Source organism: Leptonychotes weddellii, chromosome 6 (assembly GCF_054177405.1).
Source record: "Leptonychotes weddellii isolate Sample4059 chromosome 6, ASM5417740v2, whole genome shotgun sequence".
NCBI lineage: Eukaryota > Metazoa > Chordata > Mammalia > Carnivora > Phocidae > Leptonychotes > Leptonychotes weddellii.
Window position 1 is genome coordinate 97,169,301 of NC_138374.1, and position 19,646 is coordinate 97,188,946.

Sequence of the window (19,646 nt, forward strand, 5' to 3'; positions counted from 1 at the left end):
TCCCCTCTCATGTGAGAGTTATCCTGAGTGTGCTCTCAACCGGGATGGGAGCTCTCAGAGCAGCGCTGCTGGATACCCAGGTCCAAATCTGCCTTCATAATTAAGCATTCTTTAGCTCTAAAATTAAAAAGTCAATGAACTCCAGTTTCCACGTCCTTGCTCAGGACTCTGGGGTCTGGTTTTTACTGCAATTCCACACTTCCAGGTTTGGGGGTCACTGCCCAAGCACCTACAAGACCTGAGGAGGAGCCGGGGAGCCAAGCCAGATGCCAAAGAGCAAGTCTTTGTTACAATGGTTTTCGGCTACACATTAAAAGAAGAAAAAAAAAAAAAAAACAGGTTTGGAAACTTCCTAACACTGAAATAATTTCGGAGCATAAGACATAAGGGAATCATGAGAAATAACAAACACAAAGAATAAATATTTCCCTTACCTGGATCATGGAAAGGCACCAAAGCGAAGTTGAAAAGTGGTCTCTTAGGTCTTTTCAAAGACGTCTCCAGGATTTTGGAAGCCCCTTCGATCACCTGAACTAAATCATCATACATGGAACCAGTCACATCAAACACAAAAGCCAAGGTGGAGGCCCCCTCGGGAATTTCCTCAGCCCCTGTCTCTGACCGGGGGCTTGCATCTTGAGCTAGGGAAGAATAAAGAAGAGCAAACAGGAATACGGTGTGGACAATGTCCCAGGAAATCATTGTCTTGTCTTCCCTTTTTTTTTTTTTCTTTTTTTTTTTCTCCTGGTCGCCTTAGCACTGTGCTTAGCCCTCCTTAACAACACGCAGGGGGCTTCCTCTCAGAGCAACTCATTAGGCTCTCGAAAGCTCTCTGAACTAGCAAAAGTTTGGAGGCGACAATCCGAGGGGGACGGGCACCAACCCCGCAGCCCTGCAGGGGCTGAGCGGGCGGAGATGCGGCAGCTTTTGTCTGGACGCAGCTTCCTCCGGGCCGGCTAGGTGCCCGCGGGCCGCGCGCGGCGTGTCGCGGAGAGCGGGCAGCGCGCCCGGCCCATGCCCCGGGGGCCGCTCCGAGCCCTGCGGCGCCGCGCCGAGTCCTGCCGCCCTCGCCGCCGCTCTCCGCCGCCGCTCTCCGCCGGGGCCAGCCACTCAGGCTCCCAACTTTCCACTGTGCGCCGCTCGCTCGGGAGCGCGGAGGGGAAGCCCGGCGCGGCCTCGCCTCCTGATTGGCCAGCGGCTGCCCCCCACCCTAGGCGCTGGAGCCCCCCTCCCGGAGGGCGACTTCTCTCTCCGCCGACGCTAGGGTCAGTTCGGTACCAGGGAAGCGCTCCCAGTGTCAGCTCCGCTCCCGCCGGCGCTGCTCCTGACCTAAGAACTTCAGTGCGAACAATGGCTTTCAAGAATGTGCGGCCAAGTCCCAAACTTGAGGGGACACCACGCTAACTAGGACAAAGGGAGTTTTACTTTTCTATTGGATGCAGTGCTGCTGCAGACACCGCTTTCCTAATCCGCCCCCCCCCTTCCCCCCAGAAGCCAGGACGCCCCGGCCCAGCCTCCGGTCTCGCAGCCCACAACTCAGCCCAGCCGGGAGGGGGAGCTGGAAACGTGTCTCCCGGAGGCAGCCTCACTGTCACTCTTTGATCTCCTCAGGGACTGCGGAGGGAGGGAGGAGAGAGCTGGATGGGCCAGTCGCGGGAGGAAAAGGAAAGGGGCTGTTGAGGGAAATGAGAGAGACAGCAGGAACTGGGGAGCCACTGATTGTAGTTAGGAAAGATAGAAGGGAAGGCAGCTGGATGTGAAGACTGGATGAGGGTCCAGTGGAATGGATGAGGAGAAAGAGTGCATACTGAAGAGAAAACTGATTTTTTTTTTTAATTCCATCATCAAAATTCATGCTCCTGAGCAGTTTGAATCCTCCTCTTAGCATGGTGAGGCAGAATAATATCCCCATTTCACATTTCCTCCCATAGAACAACCATGTGCCAAGTCTCAGCCAAAGATCCATTAAAAAGGTGTTCCCCCTCCATGGCATTTTCTCGCCGATAAGTAAGGAAACCTCGCCCTGGAAAACATTACAAAGTTTTTCCATGTTGTAATTATTATATACATTTTAGAACTAATAACAGAGATAAGAAGGTAGGCAGAGAAAATCAACCACAAGCTAGAGAGTCTTTGCTTCATTTTAATAAAAACGTATTTCCTTGGTGGAAAAGGAGTTGCTGTCTGGATCCTGGCATTCTAAAGAGGGGCAAACGTGCATCTTGATCCATCCTCGTTTGTGTATTAGACCACCCATCTCTCACACACAGACGCAGCCTGAGGGAGAGCAAGCTCCCATCAGCATTTTATTGCCTGCAACTGTCTTCTTTTTTAGACCCAGCAGCGGTGGGACCTGAGTTTATGATACCTATAAGTCATGTCACTTAAAGGAAGCAGACAGGCCATTTGGGCTGAGTGGGAATATGAGAGGAGACTGGGAAAGTACTTCCTTTCCAAGTAGTATTTACAGAATGCTATTTGAGTAGCCTACTCCTTTGTTTATTTAAAAAGGATTGCATTCTAAGTCCTAGAGTTTTCACTGAGAGCTGAGCTGTTCCAGGTGTTCAAGGAAGGTCACAGAGCCTAGTGATTAAGAGTTCTGGGTCAAATACCCTGGGTTCAAAGCCCAGGGGTGACACCTTATAACTGTGTATCTCCTGCAATTTACCTAACTTGTAAATACTAAGTTACAGTTACCTAACTGTAAATACTAAGGATGATAGTACCTACCTAATAAGGATTAAGTGATCCATCTTGGTGAATGTTCCAGGAGCACTCAAAAAGAATGTTTGTTGTTGGGTGGAATGTTCTATAAATGTGAATTAAGTCAAGTTTTTGATAGCATTATTCCAGTTTTCTATATTCTTACTGGTTTCTGCCTATTCCATCAGTCAAAATCATAGACTATAATTTTCGGTTTGTCTATTTCTTCTTGTAGTTCTGGGAGTTTTGCTTCATGCATTTTGAAGCCCTATAATTAGATGCATAAACATTTAGAGTTATTATATTCTCTTAACTAACTGACACCTTTATCATTATGAAGTTATCTTCATTATCCCTGGTAATATTATTTGTTCTGAAATATATCTGGTGATAATAATATAGCCACTCCAGCTTTTTCAATTAGTATTAGCATGATATATCCTCTTCTATCCTGTCACTTTTACCCTATTTGTATCTTTATACTGGAAGTGTGTTTCTTGTAGTCACCATACAATTCAGTCTCACTTTTTTTTTTATGCAATCGAATAATCTCCACCTTTTAATTGGGCTATTTAGACCATTTACATTCAATGTGATTAGGTATATGGTTAGACTTAAATCTACCATCTTCAATTTCTTTTCTATTTGTTCCCTCTGTTCTTTGTTCTTTTCTACCTGCTTTATGCTTTCTTTGGGGTATATTGAATATTTTTTATGATTCTTTGTATCTCCATTGCTAGATTATTAGCTATAACTCTTTATTTCAGTGCTTGCTTCAGGGTTTATAGTAGATAAACTCAATCACAATATTCCTTCAAAGAATAACACTACTTCATGTATAGTAAAATAACTTCAGAATTGTATATTTCCATTACTCCCCTCACAACTTTTTTGCTATTGTCATCCATTTTATTTTACATTACTATATTTTAAACCCCACACTACATTGATTTTTTGTTGTTGTTTAAATAGACAATTGCCTTTTAAAGAGATCTAAATAATAAGAAAAAAGTTAATATACTTACTGAGATACTCACCATTTCTGGTATTATTCACTTTTTTGTATAGATCCAGATTTACATGTGGTATCATTTTCCTTCTCCCTGAAGGACTTGTCTTAATATTTCCTGTAGTGTAGTTCTGCTGGTGAAAAAATCTTTCACTTTTGTGCATTTGAAAGTCTTTATTTACTTTTGATTTTGAAAGATTTTTTTTTTCTGGGTATTCTAAATGGACAGGTTTTCATTTTTCTTTCAGTACTTTAAAGATATTACTTCACTGTCTTCTTGCTTTCCTTGTTCCCAGTAAGAAATCTCTATCATATTTACATTTGTTACTTTATATAAATATATCTATTTTTTCTCTGATGCATTTAAGAGTTTTCTTATTATCACTGATTTTAATCAGTTTGATTATGATTGTGCCTTTGTGTGGTTCCCCTCATTTTTCTTATACTTAGGGATTATCAAACTTCTCCTATATGTAAGTGTATGGTTTTCATCAAAACTGGAAATTTTTGGCTTTTATTTCTTCAAATAATGTCCTTTCCTGTGAGGACACCAATTCACATATATGAGGCCACCTGAAGTTGTTGCACAGCTCACTGATGCTCAGTTCATTTTTTTAATTATGTTCTTTTCTCATTGGGTTTCATTTTTTTTATAGTTTCCATAGCTATTTCTCCAAGTTCACTCGTCTTTTCTTCTCCACTGCCTATTCTATTCTGTCCCATCCAGTGTGTTTTTCATCTCTAGAAATTTGATTTAGATTTTGTTATATCTTCCATGTCTCATTTTAAGTGTATGAATATGTGGAATACACTTAACGTAACTGTTTTAATGTTCTTGATTGGCAATTTTAACGTCTGTTTCAGTTCTCCATCACTTTCAATGGATTTTTTCTGCTTGTTATGGGTTGTATTGTTTTGCTTCCTTTTGGGCCTCATAATCTTTGACTGGATGTCAGACACTGTGAATTTTACTTTGGGGTATGGGAAATTTTTGTATTCTTATAAATATTCTTGAGCTTTTTTCTGGGGCAGAGTTAAGTTATTTGGAAACAGTTTGATCCTTTTGGGACTTACTGTTAAAATTTGTTAGGTCAGACCAAAGAAGTATTCAGTCTAGAACTAGTTCTTCCCCATTACTGAGCAAAGACCCATCTGTCACTCTACCAAAACTCTGTGAATCATGAGGTTTCCCAGTCTGACTGGTGGGGACGGACCTATTTCCATCCCCATGTGAGTGTAGACACAGTTATCTTTATACATTTCAAGTGGTTCTTTCCTCAGCCTTAGGCCATTTTCTAACATGCATATGCTGGTCAGTACTCAGCTGAATATATAAGGGGGACTCCATTCAGATCTCTGGAGTTTTCTATCTACATAGCTCCTTCTGGTTCTCTCTCCTGCAAACTCAAGCTTCTTAGTCTCCCTGGGCAATCACCTCTATCTCCTCAACCCAGGCAGCCTTCTAGGTTCTACCTTGGTTCCACCTCCATACATCATGACCTGGAAACTCTCTGAAGGTGGTAAACTGGGAAAACTTGCCTCATTTGTTTCCCATATCTCTACTATCATTGTCTTTCTTTGCCTGAGAATAAAATCTAAGAACAATTATACTTAATTTAGCCCAGTGCCTTAGCAATGTAGTAAGCTCACAGTAAAACTTAAGTACTATGCCTACTATTATATGTATTTGAGGATACAGTTTTGAAAGTTTGACCTTTGTGCATATGCACTGGAGACACAATGCTTTGGAAGAAACAGAGAACTAGGGGGGGCCTTTTTTATCTATTTGTTTACAGAGAGTCTTTTATAGCTTCACTAACATCCTGATATCTAAGTGGGTGGTAGCACTTAAGAATATGCTTAAGGTCCAGGGGGCACTGTGGTAGGAAAAGAGGGTTAAGAAAGGAAAGTGTCTCAGAAAGCATTTGTACTTATATATGTATGGATGTAGAATATACATTTATCTTCCATAATCCCAGATACATGTCTCCACTTTAGTCTCATGTAATTGATGACTACATGATTTGTGACACAGGAGAGATGCACCTGGGCTCTTCTACTCCTTTTCAATAAAGTTTGATCTCTGTTGAAATGCATTTCTCTGGAGACAAGGTAGCCTGTGGACAGAAATCTTATTTACATTTTAAAATAAATGAGTCCCTGAAAGTAGACTTTGGCAGGCAGTCAGCCGAGAATACTAAGAAAACACATTGGGAGAAATTATTGGGTTAGGAAGAGGGCACGGCCCAGGGTGGGGGTAGGAAGGGTTGGGCAAAAAAAGGACAGTACTGCTTAAGTCAGAGTATTGCCCAGAAATAACAATATATCCTAGCCCGTTTCCTGCTTTTATTATTAAAAACAGTCTCTAAGAGGTTGGAAGGAGCACTGGTCTGTGAATCTAGTTTTGCTTTAGCCACTAATTACTTCAGTTCTGTCTTTCATAAACCCATCATACTAAACAATTTCTAAAATTCATCTCAGCTGTAAAATTATCTGACCGTCTTGGCAGAAGTTCCCCAGAAAACAGAGTCTGAGATGAAGGTCTGGGTGTGATTCCCAGGCTGCAGGCATGAGGGATAGGAGGAATGAAGTAGGGAAGAAGGGAGAGCCTGGGTAAGGGTACATTAGGAAGTTGGCCTCTGCTATATGCTACCAGTTACTGGGTCCCATGGAACTGACTAAAAGCCCTGAGATTAGGTGTCTCAAGACTCTTGTGAAGGAGAAAGGGGAGCCGGTGTGGTAAAAGGGGAAGTACTTACTCATCACCTCCCATTCTCATTGGCCAATGACCTACCCCATGGGGCCCAAACAACCCCACATTTTTGGGTCCCACGTACACAGATGCAGATTTGATTTCTTGGGTATCCTGCTCCAAGACATCCATAGAAAAGCCCAGGATAGAGACAGGAAACACACAGGGGATGCCTGAGGTAAGACACTGTGGGGTTGTAGCTGCATAAAGCTGATTAGAGCTTAGATCATATCCTGAGGGCATATAAAGATACTGAAGGAATTGAAGCTGAAGATCAAAAAAAATTAGTTATATGTCAGCAAAATCATTCAGACAATGAGTGAGAAATAGAGTAAGGGAAGCAAATTGGAGAAAAGGACAAAAATAGGGGGTAGGTTGCATTAATAATATTAACAATATTCTTCATCTAAGGAAACTGAAACTTGGAGAGTTTAAGCAATTGTCTAAAGGCCAATGTTAATGAGCAGTAGAACCTGGGCTTGAACCCAGGCTGCTGATTGCCAAACCAGTGTACCTCACTGCTTTCCCTGTACTGCCCTTGGGCTGGAGATCTTGAGGGCGTGAACTAAAAATAATAGCAATGGATAAGACAGACAAGGAGAGACTGTGAGAACAATATCAGAGGTATTATTATTGTTCAGTTGCTTTTTATGAAGAGATCTGCATAGGTAGTACCAACCAGGCACAAGTCAAAAATACTCTTTAAAGGCTCTGGGTCAGAGACAGGGACAAGAGGAAAAAGTGAAAGAATTTTTGTTTACCCGGAGCTGGCTTGGTTTACTTAACCTATCATAGATCTATCCTAGACCAGCTCCACACCTCCAAATTCCCCCAGGAAGTCCTAGAAGGTCTGAGGAGGTAGGACTTGGGAGTGGAGAAGAGATGAGCTCTGCCTGCCAATTCATACAACAATGGCCAACTTTGTGGAGATGTATAACAGATTGTGGAACATTTCTAGTGTTATGCTAACAGTCAGCATATTAGCTCTCAAAAATCTCTTCACATAGGTTCTCATCACTAAGGTTACATTCGGGGGGTGGGGGGAGTATGAAAAGGTAACATCTTTTTAAAAGTAGTGTGGCTCAAATTAAATAAATAAATAAATAAAAGTAGTGTGGCCCATTTATAGCAAAGTCAATACTAAAACCCTCTCTCTGATTCAGATTTCTCTCTTGAAATTCTTCTTCCTTCTCTGGAGAAGATAAGATCCTGCTCTCTGGTTAAGTATTTCAAGTGATCACCTAATTGGAAGCATTCATCACACAGGCTTGATAAAGCATAGCTCAGAAAAACATTGACTTAGAAGAATGAGTCCTGAAGATTGCTATAAAGTCATATATATACACTGCTTTATTGTTAACTGCCTCCTGCAAATCACTAGATGGTTTGATGTTATCCTCAATGAATGATCCTTCCCAGGATGTTTGGTTCTCTATGTAATGAGGCCCAGCATTATTTTATGTTTATTTTAGCACATTTCTACAGGATAGGTAACTTGTTATTACAACTGAATTAAAAGTAGATTAGTTTTGCACCAACCATAATGGTTATACTTGGCACTGTTATGAAATGAAAAAAAAAAAAGAAGAAGAAAGTTAGGTTATTTTTTTCTTCTCTTGTCTCCCTTAAGAAAGCAATAAAAGAACGGAAAGCCATTGTGTTGTAACTGGAAAATTAATCACATCAAATATTCGCTTATACTAATCAAGTTAAAAGTCTAGAATTAGCTTATATGAAACAGATGTTTACATTCTTATTCTCTTTTGGTACTAATGTCAAGAGAAGAAAGCACAGAATAACTATGTCAAGGCATACTTCAGGGAATGTAACACTCTGCTTTTACTTTTTGTGAACCACAAAGCCTGAGGTCAGCAAGGGGGACAGCCCCAGAAGGAGGAAAGCACCAGGGGCCTGGTCCCCTACTCCTTACATAGTTGAAATTCCCATCATCTGTCATGGAATGAGAAGTCAGCTGCCTAACGAGGAGAAAACGCTCTCAGCGAGTGGGAGAAGACACAAGCACCATGTGTCTGGTAGCTGGTCAAAAGGGAGCCTCCCTTTTGGTTCAGCCAGTGTCCTAGTTCTCGAGGACTCGTGATTCTGGTTTGTGTTTCAATTGTGATCTTCTCTGTAAGGATCTCAGGGATCCACCCGCTCCCAAAATAAAGACCAAGAGACCTACAAGATGTCCTCATGCTACTTGGGAAAAAATCGTTAAAAGCCTAGCTGAACACTTAATGGAAGGAGCCTGAACCAAAAATATCTCCACTTCACTTTCTGAAAAAAATGTTGAAGAAATTAAAATCTATCCTGAACTACCCCCTCCAGATGTCCTCTCAGGCCTCCATCCTCTCTCACAGGGAGTCTCTGTCCCCATAAAGTCAGGACCTTGGCCATATCCACCCCGTCTTTTCTGCAACTTTATCCCAATTCAAAAGCTGAAAAGGATTGTAGAAATCATTTTTCTACCCTATGGCTTTCATTTTGCAGAGAGACCTGAGGCTCAGAGAGTGACTGGTCTAAGATCTCATAAAATTCTGAAGTCATACTGGCCATCTATTTTGGACCTATAACCTTTCCTCTTCCACCATACCTGATGAATTGGTACTTCCTATGTCCCATGCACTGTTTTAAGGGCTTTACATGTATGAACCTTTCATCCTTATCCCAAAACTATGTGGTCACTAAAAGAATGACCCCCATTTCACAGAAGAGGAAATTGAAGATGAAGTTCACACAAAGAAGTCAGATCATCTGTCGTGGTTCTCACATCTTACTCCCCTTCACTTTGATTCTCCTCCTTTTGCTTCCTGTCTGCATTTTCCTTATTATTTTACAATAAAATTGAAAATTTTAATGATGAAACTTTGAGATATATAATTGCTTTATAGTATATTTCAGAGTCTCATCATTAATATAATAAGACCAATACCGTATAGCCCTTTTCAGGAAAAAAGAAATGATACTATGGTCTTGGTTTCTTGGTTTGCTTTGTGCATCAAGCTTTCTTTGGCTTTGAATGAGCTCTTCCTGCCCCAAGCCTATTTCTGAGCTTTCTTCCTCATTATTTATCAATTCAAACTAATTTTACATTTTTCCCACAATGCTATGAATTCCTTGAGAATAAGGGCTGTGTTCAATTCATTTTTATAAGCACGTAATGCCCAACACACCATAGGAATTCAATAATGTCTAATGAACTGCTGAATGTATAATGATAATAATAGTAACAGCCATCTATGGGTACACTATTAAGTACCCATGAGTACTTTAACCCTGTTCTTAGCACACGGGTGAATTCATATAGATGAATAGTCAAAATAACCTTGTAAGATAAGTATTTCTTAACTATTTCAGAGATAAGCAAACTAAACTCAGAACGTCAAACACCTTACCCCAGATCACATCAGTAGTATGTGGTACAGCCAGGAGTAAAACCTAGGTCTTTTAGGACTCTTTCCAATACACTACATTGTCACCATGCAAAATAATTTTATTACTAGCCTGAATGTGACATTTTTATGAAAATAAATATTCTGTAGAGAAAATTAATCATTACAAGGCCAAAATAATTGTTCAAACCATCTTGTTTTAAACCATTCTGTTTATGTGAAACTTATCTTTACTTACCTCCAGATAGATAAAGAGTTGTAGAAGTGAGGATAATTTAGCAGGAAGTAAGTTTTAAAAAATGGCTCTTTAAAAAGGGAATTAAGTCTAAAAAGGGAATGGTATAAAGCTGTGAATATCCAGCCATTTACCTATGGATTAGAAGGAAACATCCATTAGCACCTGTGACCAGTTTCTATTAGCCGTCAGGGGCTATAAAAAAGAGGAAGATTGATGTTCCAATATGGATTTACTTGATACTGAAAAATATGAAAAGCTATGAAAGTATAGCTCAGGTAGTAGATATAACCCGTTTTCTATTTTCACCTTTATTCTAAGTATGATTTTTTTAAGGGTAAAATATTTCTTCTCTTTTTGCACACCTTCCTCCCACATCTTCAGAGTAGGGGCTTTCCTAGGCTAAGGTTTTGATTACAGATGTAAAGAGTGTCAGAATTCAGGGAGGGAAAAGAGCTTTGAAAATCAGAAAACACCTACTATTCTAGACAGCTGGGAATCTGTCCTAATTTTAAAAAACAGAGGAAAAATTCTAACTTCTTATCTTACATTCTAACATTTAGCAACTCTCTTTATCAGAATATTTCCTCCTTATATTTCTTCTAATATAATTTAATCCTCTTTCTTCTGTTTTCAGAAGAACTACAGCTGGTCACAACCTTCCACAATGTTTTTGTGTTTTTTTTTCCTATACCAATTAATGAAAGGAGAAAGGTGCTGGCTTCAATAGTAAACTGGATTCAGCTTTCTGCCTTTAATTTTTTATTTAAATACCTTAGTTATATTCAAAATACATTAACCAACATATAATAAATAATTCCAGGTTCCTTTAAAGAAATAAGGGAATGTATCATGAAAACCAATCTTCTTTCTTTCTTTCCTTCCTTTTTATTTTCAGCCTATACTCAGTTAAAAATCTTTTTTTTTTTTTAATTTAAGTAAAAAGGAGGCTAGTGTGAAACTGTGATAACAGGTTAGAGTTGGAGACATTCAGAATGTCTCCAATTCTAACACAGGAACCAGGAAGTGGTCCTCATGGAGACACCCAGTCTGCCAGCCAGCCAGCACCTCAATCTGGACTTCCCAGCCTCCAGCAATACCAGGTAAATGTCAAGCGTCTGAATATGTGGAAGGACAGGAGGACTGAATTCTACCTGAGAGAGAACTGGCGTGGGGAGATGACAGGAGCCAAGCTGAGCGAAGCTCACAACAGAGCATACAACTTTACTATCCATAACCCATGGAACTCAACATCCTTCTTACTACTTTGAGAAATAAAGAAAAGAACATCAAAAAAAATGCCAAAAAAAATAGATTGAACCCAAGTTTGACTTATTACAGTACTTATAGATGTATGTAAAAATACTTACTAAGATGTGTATATATGCAGGTTAATATACACACATGTATTTCCTTGCTCTGTCAGTTGAGAGAACCTAGAAACAATGACAGGTAACATGGCATGTCAATAGCAGTGAGTACACTTAGTGCCCAAATCTTTGTTTCTAATGGCAATTTCCAATAAAAGAAACCAGAGCTCCTTGGAGAAATGACTGATTCTAACTCTGGGACAGAGAATATACAAGATGAGCTTAGAGCATCTTACAGGGCCATAAATGAAGGAAATGCAAAACAAAACAAAGATACACGAACACACATAAACAATGGTGAGATATGTCAAAGGGATACAGAAACCAACTGAGAAGAACTTCCAGTGGCCAAAGTTGGAACAATTTGAGCAAAAACATAACATAATATTGATTATACCCCACAGTATGAAATAAATATCCTTGAGTCAATTAGGATACAAATAAATAACTGAATAAATAAATAAGGATTGTTTTCCCATGCAGAAGAGTTCCAAATAATATATATGCATAACCCCATGTCAAAAAGATGGAAGATAAATACCTATCCCTTAAATGTGGGCTGCACGTAGTGACTTACCCCTCAAGAATACAGTAAAGAAAAGGGGAAATAACTTTACAAAGGAGAAACATGGCCAATGCTAACTCCACCAGGTGATCAAGATTAACATCAACAATGAAAAGTCACATTGATAGCACATACTGTTGATATGATGTGATGAGAATAGCATCTGTCATCTTCTATCTAAGAATCCCCCTCAAGACTTCTTGTCACAGTCAGAGAATCCTAATGTGCAAATGCTATCCTTCATGGGATCCTGGAACAGGAAAGGAGTACTAGGTAAAAACCGAGCAAATATGAGTAAAATATGGTGGAGTTTAGTTAATATTTAGTTAATATTGTTTCATTAGTTGTAATAAATCTACCATAACAATGAAAGATGTTAACACTACGGGAAATTGGATATAGAGTATAAAGGAACTTTCTTTCTGTTCTATCTGCATTATCTTTCTACAAGTCTAAAATTATTGTAAAATAAAAAGGTTATTTAAAAAATAAAACAAATAGCAAAAGTAGCCCCCCAAACCATTTTTAATGAGTCATGAATATGATAGCATCAAGAAAATCCAAGTAATTTTTATTAGTCATTTGTCATTCATACAATGAGGTGAATTAAATAATTCATGGTAATTCGTGAGAATATTTTACCAACAGAGTAATGTCTTAAACTTCAAAGACTGAGCATCTGAAAGAAATTCTACTGGGCCTATTGGAAATCAGACTAGAGGCATTATATAGCATAAATAAACATTGAAAATGTACCCTAAAGCAATAATGCTACTGTCGCTCGCTGCCATGTGGCAAATCATTGCTGCTCAAGCAAAGCTTAGAAAGTACAGGGTTATTACTGAAACACTGAGGATAGAAGAGATTTGTGATTAAAAAAAAAAAGCCCTATCTATAATAAATTGCAACTGCTATCTCAATCAGAACAGACTGCTAACGAAACCAGAGTCATCAGCATCTGTATCACTTCATTTGACTATGGCATTGGTGACAAGCTCCAGCCCAAAACCGGCTTGTGGCCTTGTGGCCATTAGTCGATGTGGTATAAGAAGAGTGTGCCAAGATAGCATACACCTAAATCGCTCTCTAGAAAAACGACTTACACAGAATATCCTATTGATGATAGATCAACTGTGTTATTTTCTTATGGCACTCGAGCTGCCTTAACCTAAAAATGACTTGAGTAGGGGCACCTGGGTGGCTCAGTCGTTAAGCGTCTGCCTTCGGCTCAGGTCATGATCCCAGGGTCCTGGGATCGAGCCCCACATCGGGCTCCCTGCTCCGCGGGAAGCCTGCTTCTCCCTCTCTCACTCCCCCTGCTTGTGTTCCCTCTTCTGCTGTGTCTCTCTCTGTCAAATAAATAAATAAAATCTTTAAAAAAAAAAATGACTCGAGTGGGAAAACTTTGCTGAGATGTGATCGACAAAATTTCAGCAAAATCCTTGTACTCACACTGTGTCTAATCCCAAGTCTCTCAGTAGACGATTTTCTGTACTACATTTAAAGCATCTCTACAAATTTCTTTTGCTGTGACTTAGAGGCTGTCCAAAAAACTAAACATCAAGAGTGCACAGAAAAAGGTTTCTTCCCACTGGGCTTGTAGTTTATGCCTTAAAGTTGATTCTCTAAACACAAATGCACAATGAATTTTTGGAAGCATCAAAACTCATTCAGTCATCCCCAAAGGACATTTTTTAATGCTAAATATTTAGCTATATGCTGAAACAGAGTATAAAATTAGAACCATATTTAACAGATGTTGGGAAAAAATGGCATTATGCCAACTAATTCAAACTCCCAACATTGCTGCTGTCACCCTATGTAAGGAACAAAATAAACAATGATAAAATAACTGCACCCCAAAATTGACAAAATAAGATTCATAGACATCCAGATGCACACTGACTCACAATTTGTGTTATATCTCTCAAGTGAATTCAGCCTTAAGAAAATCATAGTTTCAGTTTTTGTGACTTTATTTCTATCAAGTGGCTCATTTAATTCAACCAGCAATTAATCAACAATATTTTAATTTTCCTAATTTTACTTCTCATAAATCCAATATTTGCCAATCTTATAAAAGCCTCAGAACTCTCCTACAGAAAATTCAGGAATAGCATTTATCTTCCACTAATGCAAAGCTATGAAGATTAAGCTCATTGATTTATGATTGCCCTAAAATTTTCAGAAAGACCAAACTCCTTTCCAAGGTGGTAGTGGAAGCATTCAGAGAAACCATGCACAAAAATGATTGAATTCTTAATGAAAGGGAAGTGTGAGAAGTTTTCATCCAACCCTCAGCTTCCATCCCAACCCACATATGTATATATGTGATCAACATTAATTTGCTCATAAGTCATTCAATGAAAAGTCACTGAGAACCTTCTATATGTTAAACACTAGGAAAATAACCATAAAGAGTTGATAACCTCCCACCTGCATTATAATCAACAAATACCTAGACCTCTTGTGAGTTTTCTAGTTTTCATTAATTCTTATCAGAGACGTTGGAATTTTAATAATCAACATTATGCCTTATCTTTGCTTTTACTATGTTACTAGTCTTATTTGCATAGAACAACAACAACAAATTACAACCTAAGGTTTCTACTAAAATAGCTATTTTATACTTAACGGTTTAGGTTCAGTAGAGGTATTAGGAAAAGTGTGAAAACTAATATTGCCCTCTGCTGGCAGATCCTTCAAGTGAAAAGCATTGCGTTTGTTTTGCCATTTTACCTTATTCTCAGTGGTTGGGGATACATTTTGTCATTAAGAGATTAGAGTTGGCTTCTTATAAGTAATATTTGGAATTCCTTCTGAAACAAAGTCCAAAATGTCTAGGCAGTGATGATACTCACGGTCGGCACCAAAAAAAAGAAATACTTTTTTAAATATAGCTCAACTGACATGATAAGACATTGTCTCACAACATAGTGGTTCAAAATTCAGGGACATCTTAATCTTAATTTACTGAACCTGAATCTAATTATTCAAGACTCTCCTGGCTCCTGCCACATAGACATTTGAGTAGTCTTTGTCAGCCCACATGATAGACAACTCTCTTTTGACCATAAAGGTGTATGGAATCACTCCAGTTAAAACTTCAGATGTGGCATGAGGTTTGGAGATGGAGATCTCAAGATATTTGAAGAAATTCTTAGTTTTAGATGATCCTATGTTAATATATTGAGAGACTTCATGAAATAAAAGCTCCCTGTTAGTTAAAAAGATTTGAATCATGCTTGGGAGTTGCTTCCATCTTTTTTTAAATGAAGTTCTCTTTTTTGATCAATGTAGATGAATTCAAGAAGGTTTTGTTGTGAACAAGTGCTCTCTTATTGTATCTTTGTATTTCTAGTACTTAGGTCAGTGTCCCATATATAATACATATTTAAGAAAGTCTTATTGAATTGGTAAATGAACTGGCCTATTCCTTTTACTATGTTTAATCAAATTTGTCCTTTTTTCACAATAAAATGCTTAGGGTGGACCATGGTATGTATGTAGGAAGAACATATGCTTTGGAGTTGGACAGGCTTGGATTTAAATCCTAGATTTGATACCCAGCTGAGTGGTAAGAAAACCACCTGACCTCGCCAGGCTGCAGCTTTCTCTGTAAAATAAGAAACATACTACTTTCTTCCTGTGTGGTTGTAGGGATTATATGAGATAAAATATGTAACGTGTCTGGCACATAATGAACTTTCAAAAATTTCATTCTCTTCCCTTTCCGTTCAGGTGAATTGCTCACTTCTTTCTTTTTAATCAAGACTGTAGAACAAATTTTACTCAGATCCATTATGAGAAAAGAATAAAGGGAATGTGTTGTAGTTACATGTTTGTTTACATTTTCAAGCCCTTCTTTCCCCACCAGGAATAGGAATAAGTATACAGTAGTCCCTCCTTATTCACGGGAACTCGTCCCAAGATCCCCAGTGGATGCCTGAAACCGTAGATAGTATCAAGCCCAATATATGTTTTTTTCCTATACAGAGCTACCCATGATAGTTTAATTTACAAATCAGACACAGTAAGAGATTAACAACAATAACTAATAATAAAACAGATCAATATATGGAATAAAAGTTATGTGAATGTGGTCTCTCTCTCAAAGCATCTTACTGTACTGTACTCACCCTTCTTGTGATGATATGGGGTGATAAAGTGGCTATGTGAGAAGATGAAGTGAGGGGAGTGACGCAGGCACGTTGGACCCGAGGATCCCTCAGAAGGAGGATTACCTGATTCAAACCACAGTTGACCACTCCCCACTGAAAAAGCAGAAAGCAAATCCATGGATAAGAGGGGACTGCTGTATATAAGTTCCCATATTGTGCCTGCTTTAGAGCTTCCTCTGACTTCAAAGTAGGTTACCGACACTAGAAAAGGCACTGGGGGATGTATTTTACTTACCGTCATTTTCCAATTATGTGAAAGTGGAGAAATTATAATGCCTTCCATTAGATTAATGATTTGCAGGTTTCAAAACACTTTACTTTCTTGCTTCACTCTCACTTTAGTCCCATTTTAAAGCTAAGGAAACCGAGAGCAGAGAGGGGTGACTGCCAAATGTGGGGAATAAAACCAGAAGCCCCGTGTTCTGACTTGTCCCAGGATCATTCCTGACCCATCTGGGATGCATCGCATCATGTGTTTGTCTCGGGAGCTGCCATTATGTGCTCGCCAGGGCTCCCTGCCCTCCACTTTGGGCATTGCCTCCTGGAGCCAAGCCCTTGCCCGCTGCCAGTGGGATTGGGGTCTACTAGTTAAAGGAGACAACCAAGTCATGAGTCCTGGAGCTCGTTTTTTTGTTTGCTCAGTGACTCACAACGAGACATGTGATGAGTTGTTTGGAATTAATGACTTTTCCAGTGTTTTACAAAGCCTAAATGCCCTTGGTGGTATTTTTAACAATTCTGGGGAAGTTCTCAGTTTATTTTCAACATTAAAGATGCTACAGCAAGTGTGAGCAGAATGGAAAAGTTGAAGCTCTTGTCTGTAGGGCTACAGACTCGGAGTCTCCATTAGAAACAGCTGTGGCTGGAAGTTTTCTTCTGTGATGCATTTATTGACATTCTTGTTGTGTTGCCAATGCTAGCTGGAGGCCAGTTGTTCTCATCATATTTTAATTAAAGAAGCTCCCACACCATCAAGAAATATTCTGTGCAAAAATGTACAACACCTGTCTCCTGCTGTTCCTGTACCAGAGCTATCTCTATGTCTAGTCCCTAACAATATAGTTCACGCTCACTCTTGCTGCCCCACATCCCAAATAAAGTGTATTAAGCTGGGACCCCTGCACCTTTAAGGAAATTTTATCCCCCCTGAAACTGTGTGCAAAATTGGCTATATATATTTTAGGAAGAGAAGGCTCATAGTTTCAACAGATTTTCAAATGGATTCATTATTCGGAAAAAGGGTAAAAAAGATTGATGAGATCAGGTACCTCTTTATTATTAATTTTCTTTGGAAAAATAATAAGAGTTGTTTCTTGTCTTAAAAACCTCAGTCGACGATGGGAGACTTCTGAGGGTAAGTTAAAGACTAAATAAAGGATAAAAACATGGGATAGGAAAGTTAAATATAAACAGTGTATCTACTAAGGTAACAGATGATGAATCACTTGAAAAGAGTAGGTTATAAGACAGAAGCTTTACTACCATAATTTTACCATAGTCAATATATTAACAATAAATGTATGTATCAACTTCTATAAGAGGCTTTCTTTTTTTTTTTTTTTTAAAGATTTTCTTTATTTGACAGAGAGAGACACAGCAAGAGAGGGAACACAAGCAAGGGGAGTGGGAGAGGGAGAAGCAGGCTTCCCGCGGAGCAGGGAGCCAGATGCGGGGCTCGATCCCAGGACCCTGAGATCATGACCTGAGCCGAAGGCAGACGCTTAATGGCTGGGCCACCCAGGCGCCCCTATAAGAGGCTTTCTGAAAGGCAAATGTCATCTTTCAAGTTTATGAGCTCATGCTATGTCCAAAAAGGAAGTATATATTTAATTTTAGTAAATAATTTATAAATCAATGAATCGTAACTTGCCAATATGCCCTGCTCACCTTCCCACTGACCAAGTAAAGGAGCCTGTTCAAAGCCATTTTCCATCTTCCTTCTCTATCATAGTAGAATAGAGAGAATTTCAGAAGTTCTGAATTTGCCTTACAATACCCAACACCATAATGTGTGACATGGTATTGGCCATCAATATTGTCCCCAAATTGCCTTCAAGTTTGGAATTTTTTTAAGGATTTATTTATTTATTTGAGAGAGAGAGAGAATGCACATGAGCAGGGGAAGAGGCAGAGGGAGAAGCAGACTCCCCACTGAGCGAGGTGTCCAACGTAGGGTTCGATCCTAGGACCTGGAGATCACAACCTGAGCTGAAGGCAGACGCTTAACCATCTGAGCTACCCAGGCACTCCAAGTCTGGAATTTTTTTTTAAGATTTTATTTATTTATTTGGCAGAGAGAGACAGTGAGAGAAGGAACACAAGCAGAGGGGAGCTGGAGAGGGAGAAGCAGGCTCCCTGCCAAGCAGGGAGCCCAATGCGGCACTCGATCCCAGGACCCTGGGATCCTGACCTGAACCGAAGGCAGATGCTTAACCGACTGAGCCACCCAGGCACCCCCCCAAGTCTGGAATTTAATAAGAAATCTCATTTCAGTTTCTACAGATATACAAGGCATCCTACCTCCACCTCCCCTTCCTTTCCCTACTTCCGTGCTGTCCTTTCCTTCTTCAACATCCCTCCTGGCCCTGCCTCTGGTCCCCACATCCCCTTACCCTCTTTCCCCCAAAAAAAACCAAGAAAAGAAATAATATTAAGAGTAGACTTTTGGGGCGCCTGGGTGGCTCAGTCGGTTAAACGTCTGCCTCAGATCATTATCCCGGGGTCCTGGGATCAAGTCCCACATCGGGCTCCCTGCTTAGCAGGGAGTCTGCTTCTCCCTCTGCCTGCCGCTCCCCCCGCTCGTGCTCTCTCAAATAAATAAATAAAATCTTTAAAAAAAAATAAAAAGAGTAGTCTTTCTTTGGAGGCAGAGAAATCAGCCCAGGACTTTATTCAATAGCATAGTAATTGAAGAAATATCCTTGAATATGTGGCAACAATTTCTACAGCCTCACCATGTCCACCTTCTTTGTATTATTTGTTTCCTTTCTCTTTAAGAATCTCTCAATGACTGATTGCTTCTAAGAAGCCCTAAGAAAAACTACTTTGTCACTAAAGCCATCCCAAATTCAATGCTTCTCACCACCTTTAACTTGGCCAATACTAGTCTTTGAGAAGAGAAACAACAAAACTAAGGAAAGGGAACCATGGCAGTCTATTTTTTGCCCCCTTCCACTTTGAAAGAACAAACTGCTAGATCACCGGGAAGGGGCAGACAAGTAAGAAAACAGTTGCAAAATGCCCCCACACACATACCTGGCATAAAGGGCAAAATTGGGGTTGGAAAGAATAACTGAGTGGTAAAATGAAGTCCATCTAAGTAGCAAAATGACAGTGCTAATACTTAAGTTTTGGGAAAGAGTTACACTTGGCTCACTTCTAGTAAAAATCTCAATTTCTTATCCCTATAGATTTATTAGCACAATCATGGAGCAAAACC

The 19,646-nt window shown here is 39.5% G+C and overlaps 1 protein-coding gene and 1 long non-coding RNA gene across 2 annotated transcripts in view; both read right to left on the bottom strand.

Annotated features, from left to right (window-relative positions):
* HMCN1 (hemicentin 1) overlaps positions 1 to 1,252 on the bottom strand; it is a 420,986-nt gene extending 419,734 nt beyond the window's left edge. Inside the window, exon 1 of the mRNA XM_081823192.1 lies at positions 435 to 1,252. Within this exon, the coding sequence (XP_081679318.1) occupies positions 435 to 702 (268 nt within the window). The 5' untranslated portion in view covers positions 703 to 1,252. The remainder of the gene's footprint in view (positions 1 to 434) is intronic.
* An 11,037-nt stretch (positions 1,253 to 12,289) lies between these two features.
* LOC115940131 (uncharacterized) overlaps positions 12,290 to 19,646 on the bottom strand; it is a 152,751-nt gene continuing 145,394 nt past the window's right edge. Inside the window, exons 14-16 of the long non-coding RNA XR_014146449.1 lie at positions 16,166 to 16,300; positions 14,766 to 15,202; positions 12,290 to 13,651 (exon numbers count right to left, since the gene is read on the bottom strand). This is a non-coding gene — a long non-coding RNA (uncharacterized LOC115940131). The remainder of the gene's footprint in view (positions 13,652 to 14,765; positions 15,203 to 16,165; positions 16,301 to 19,646) is intronic.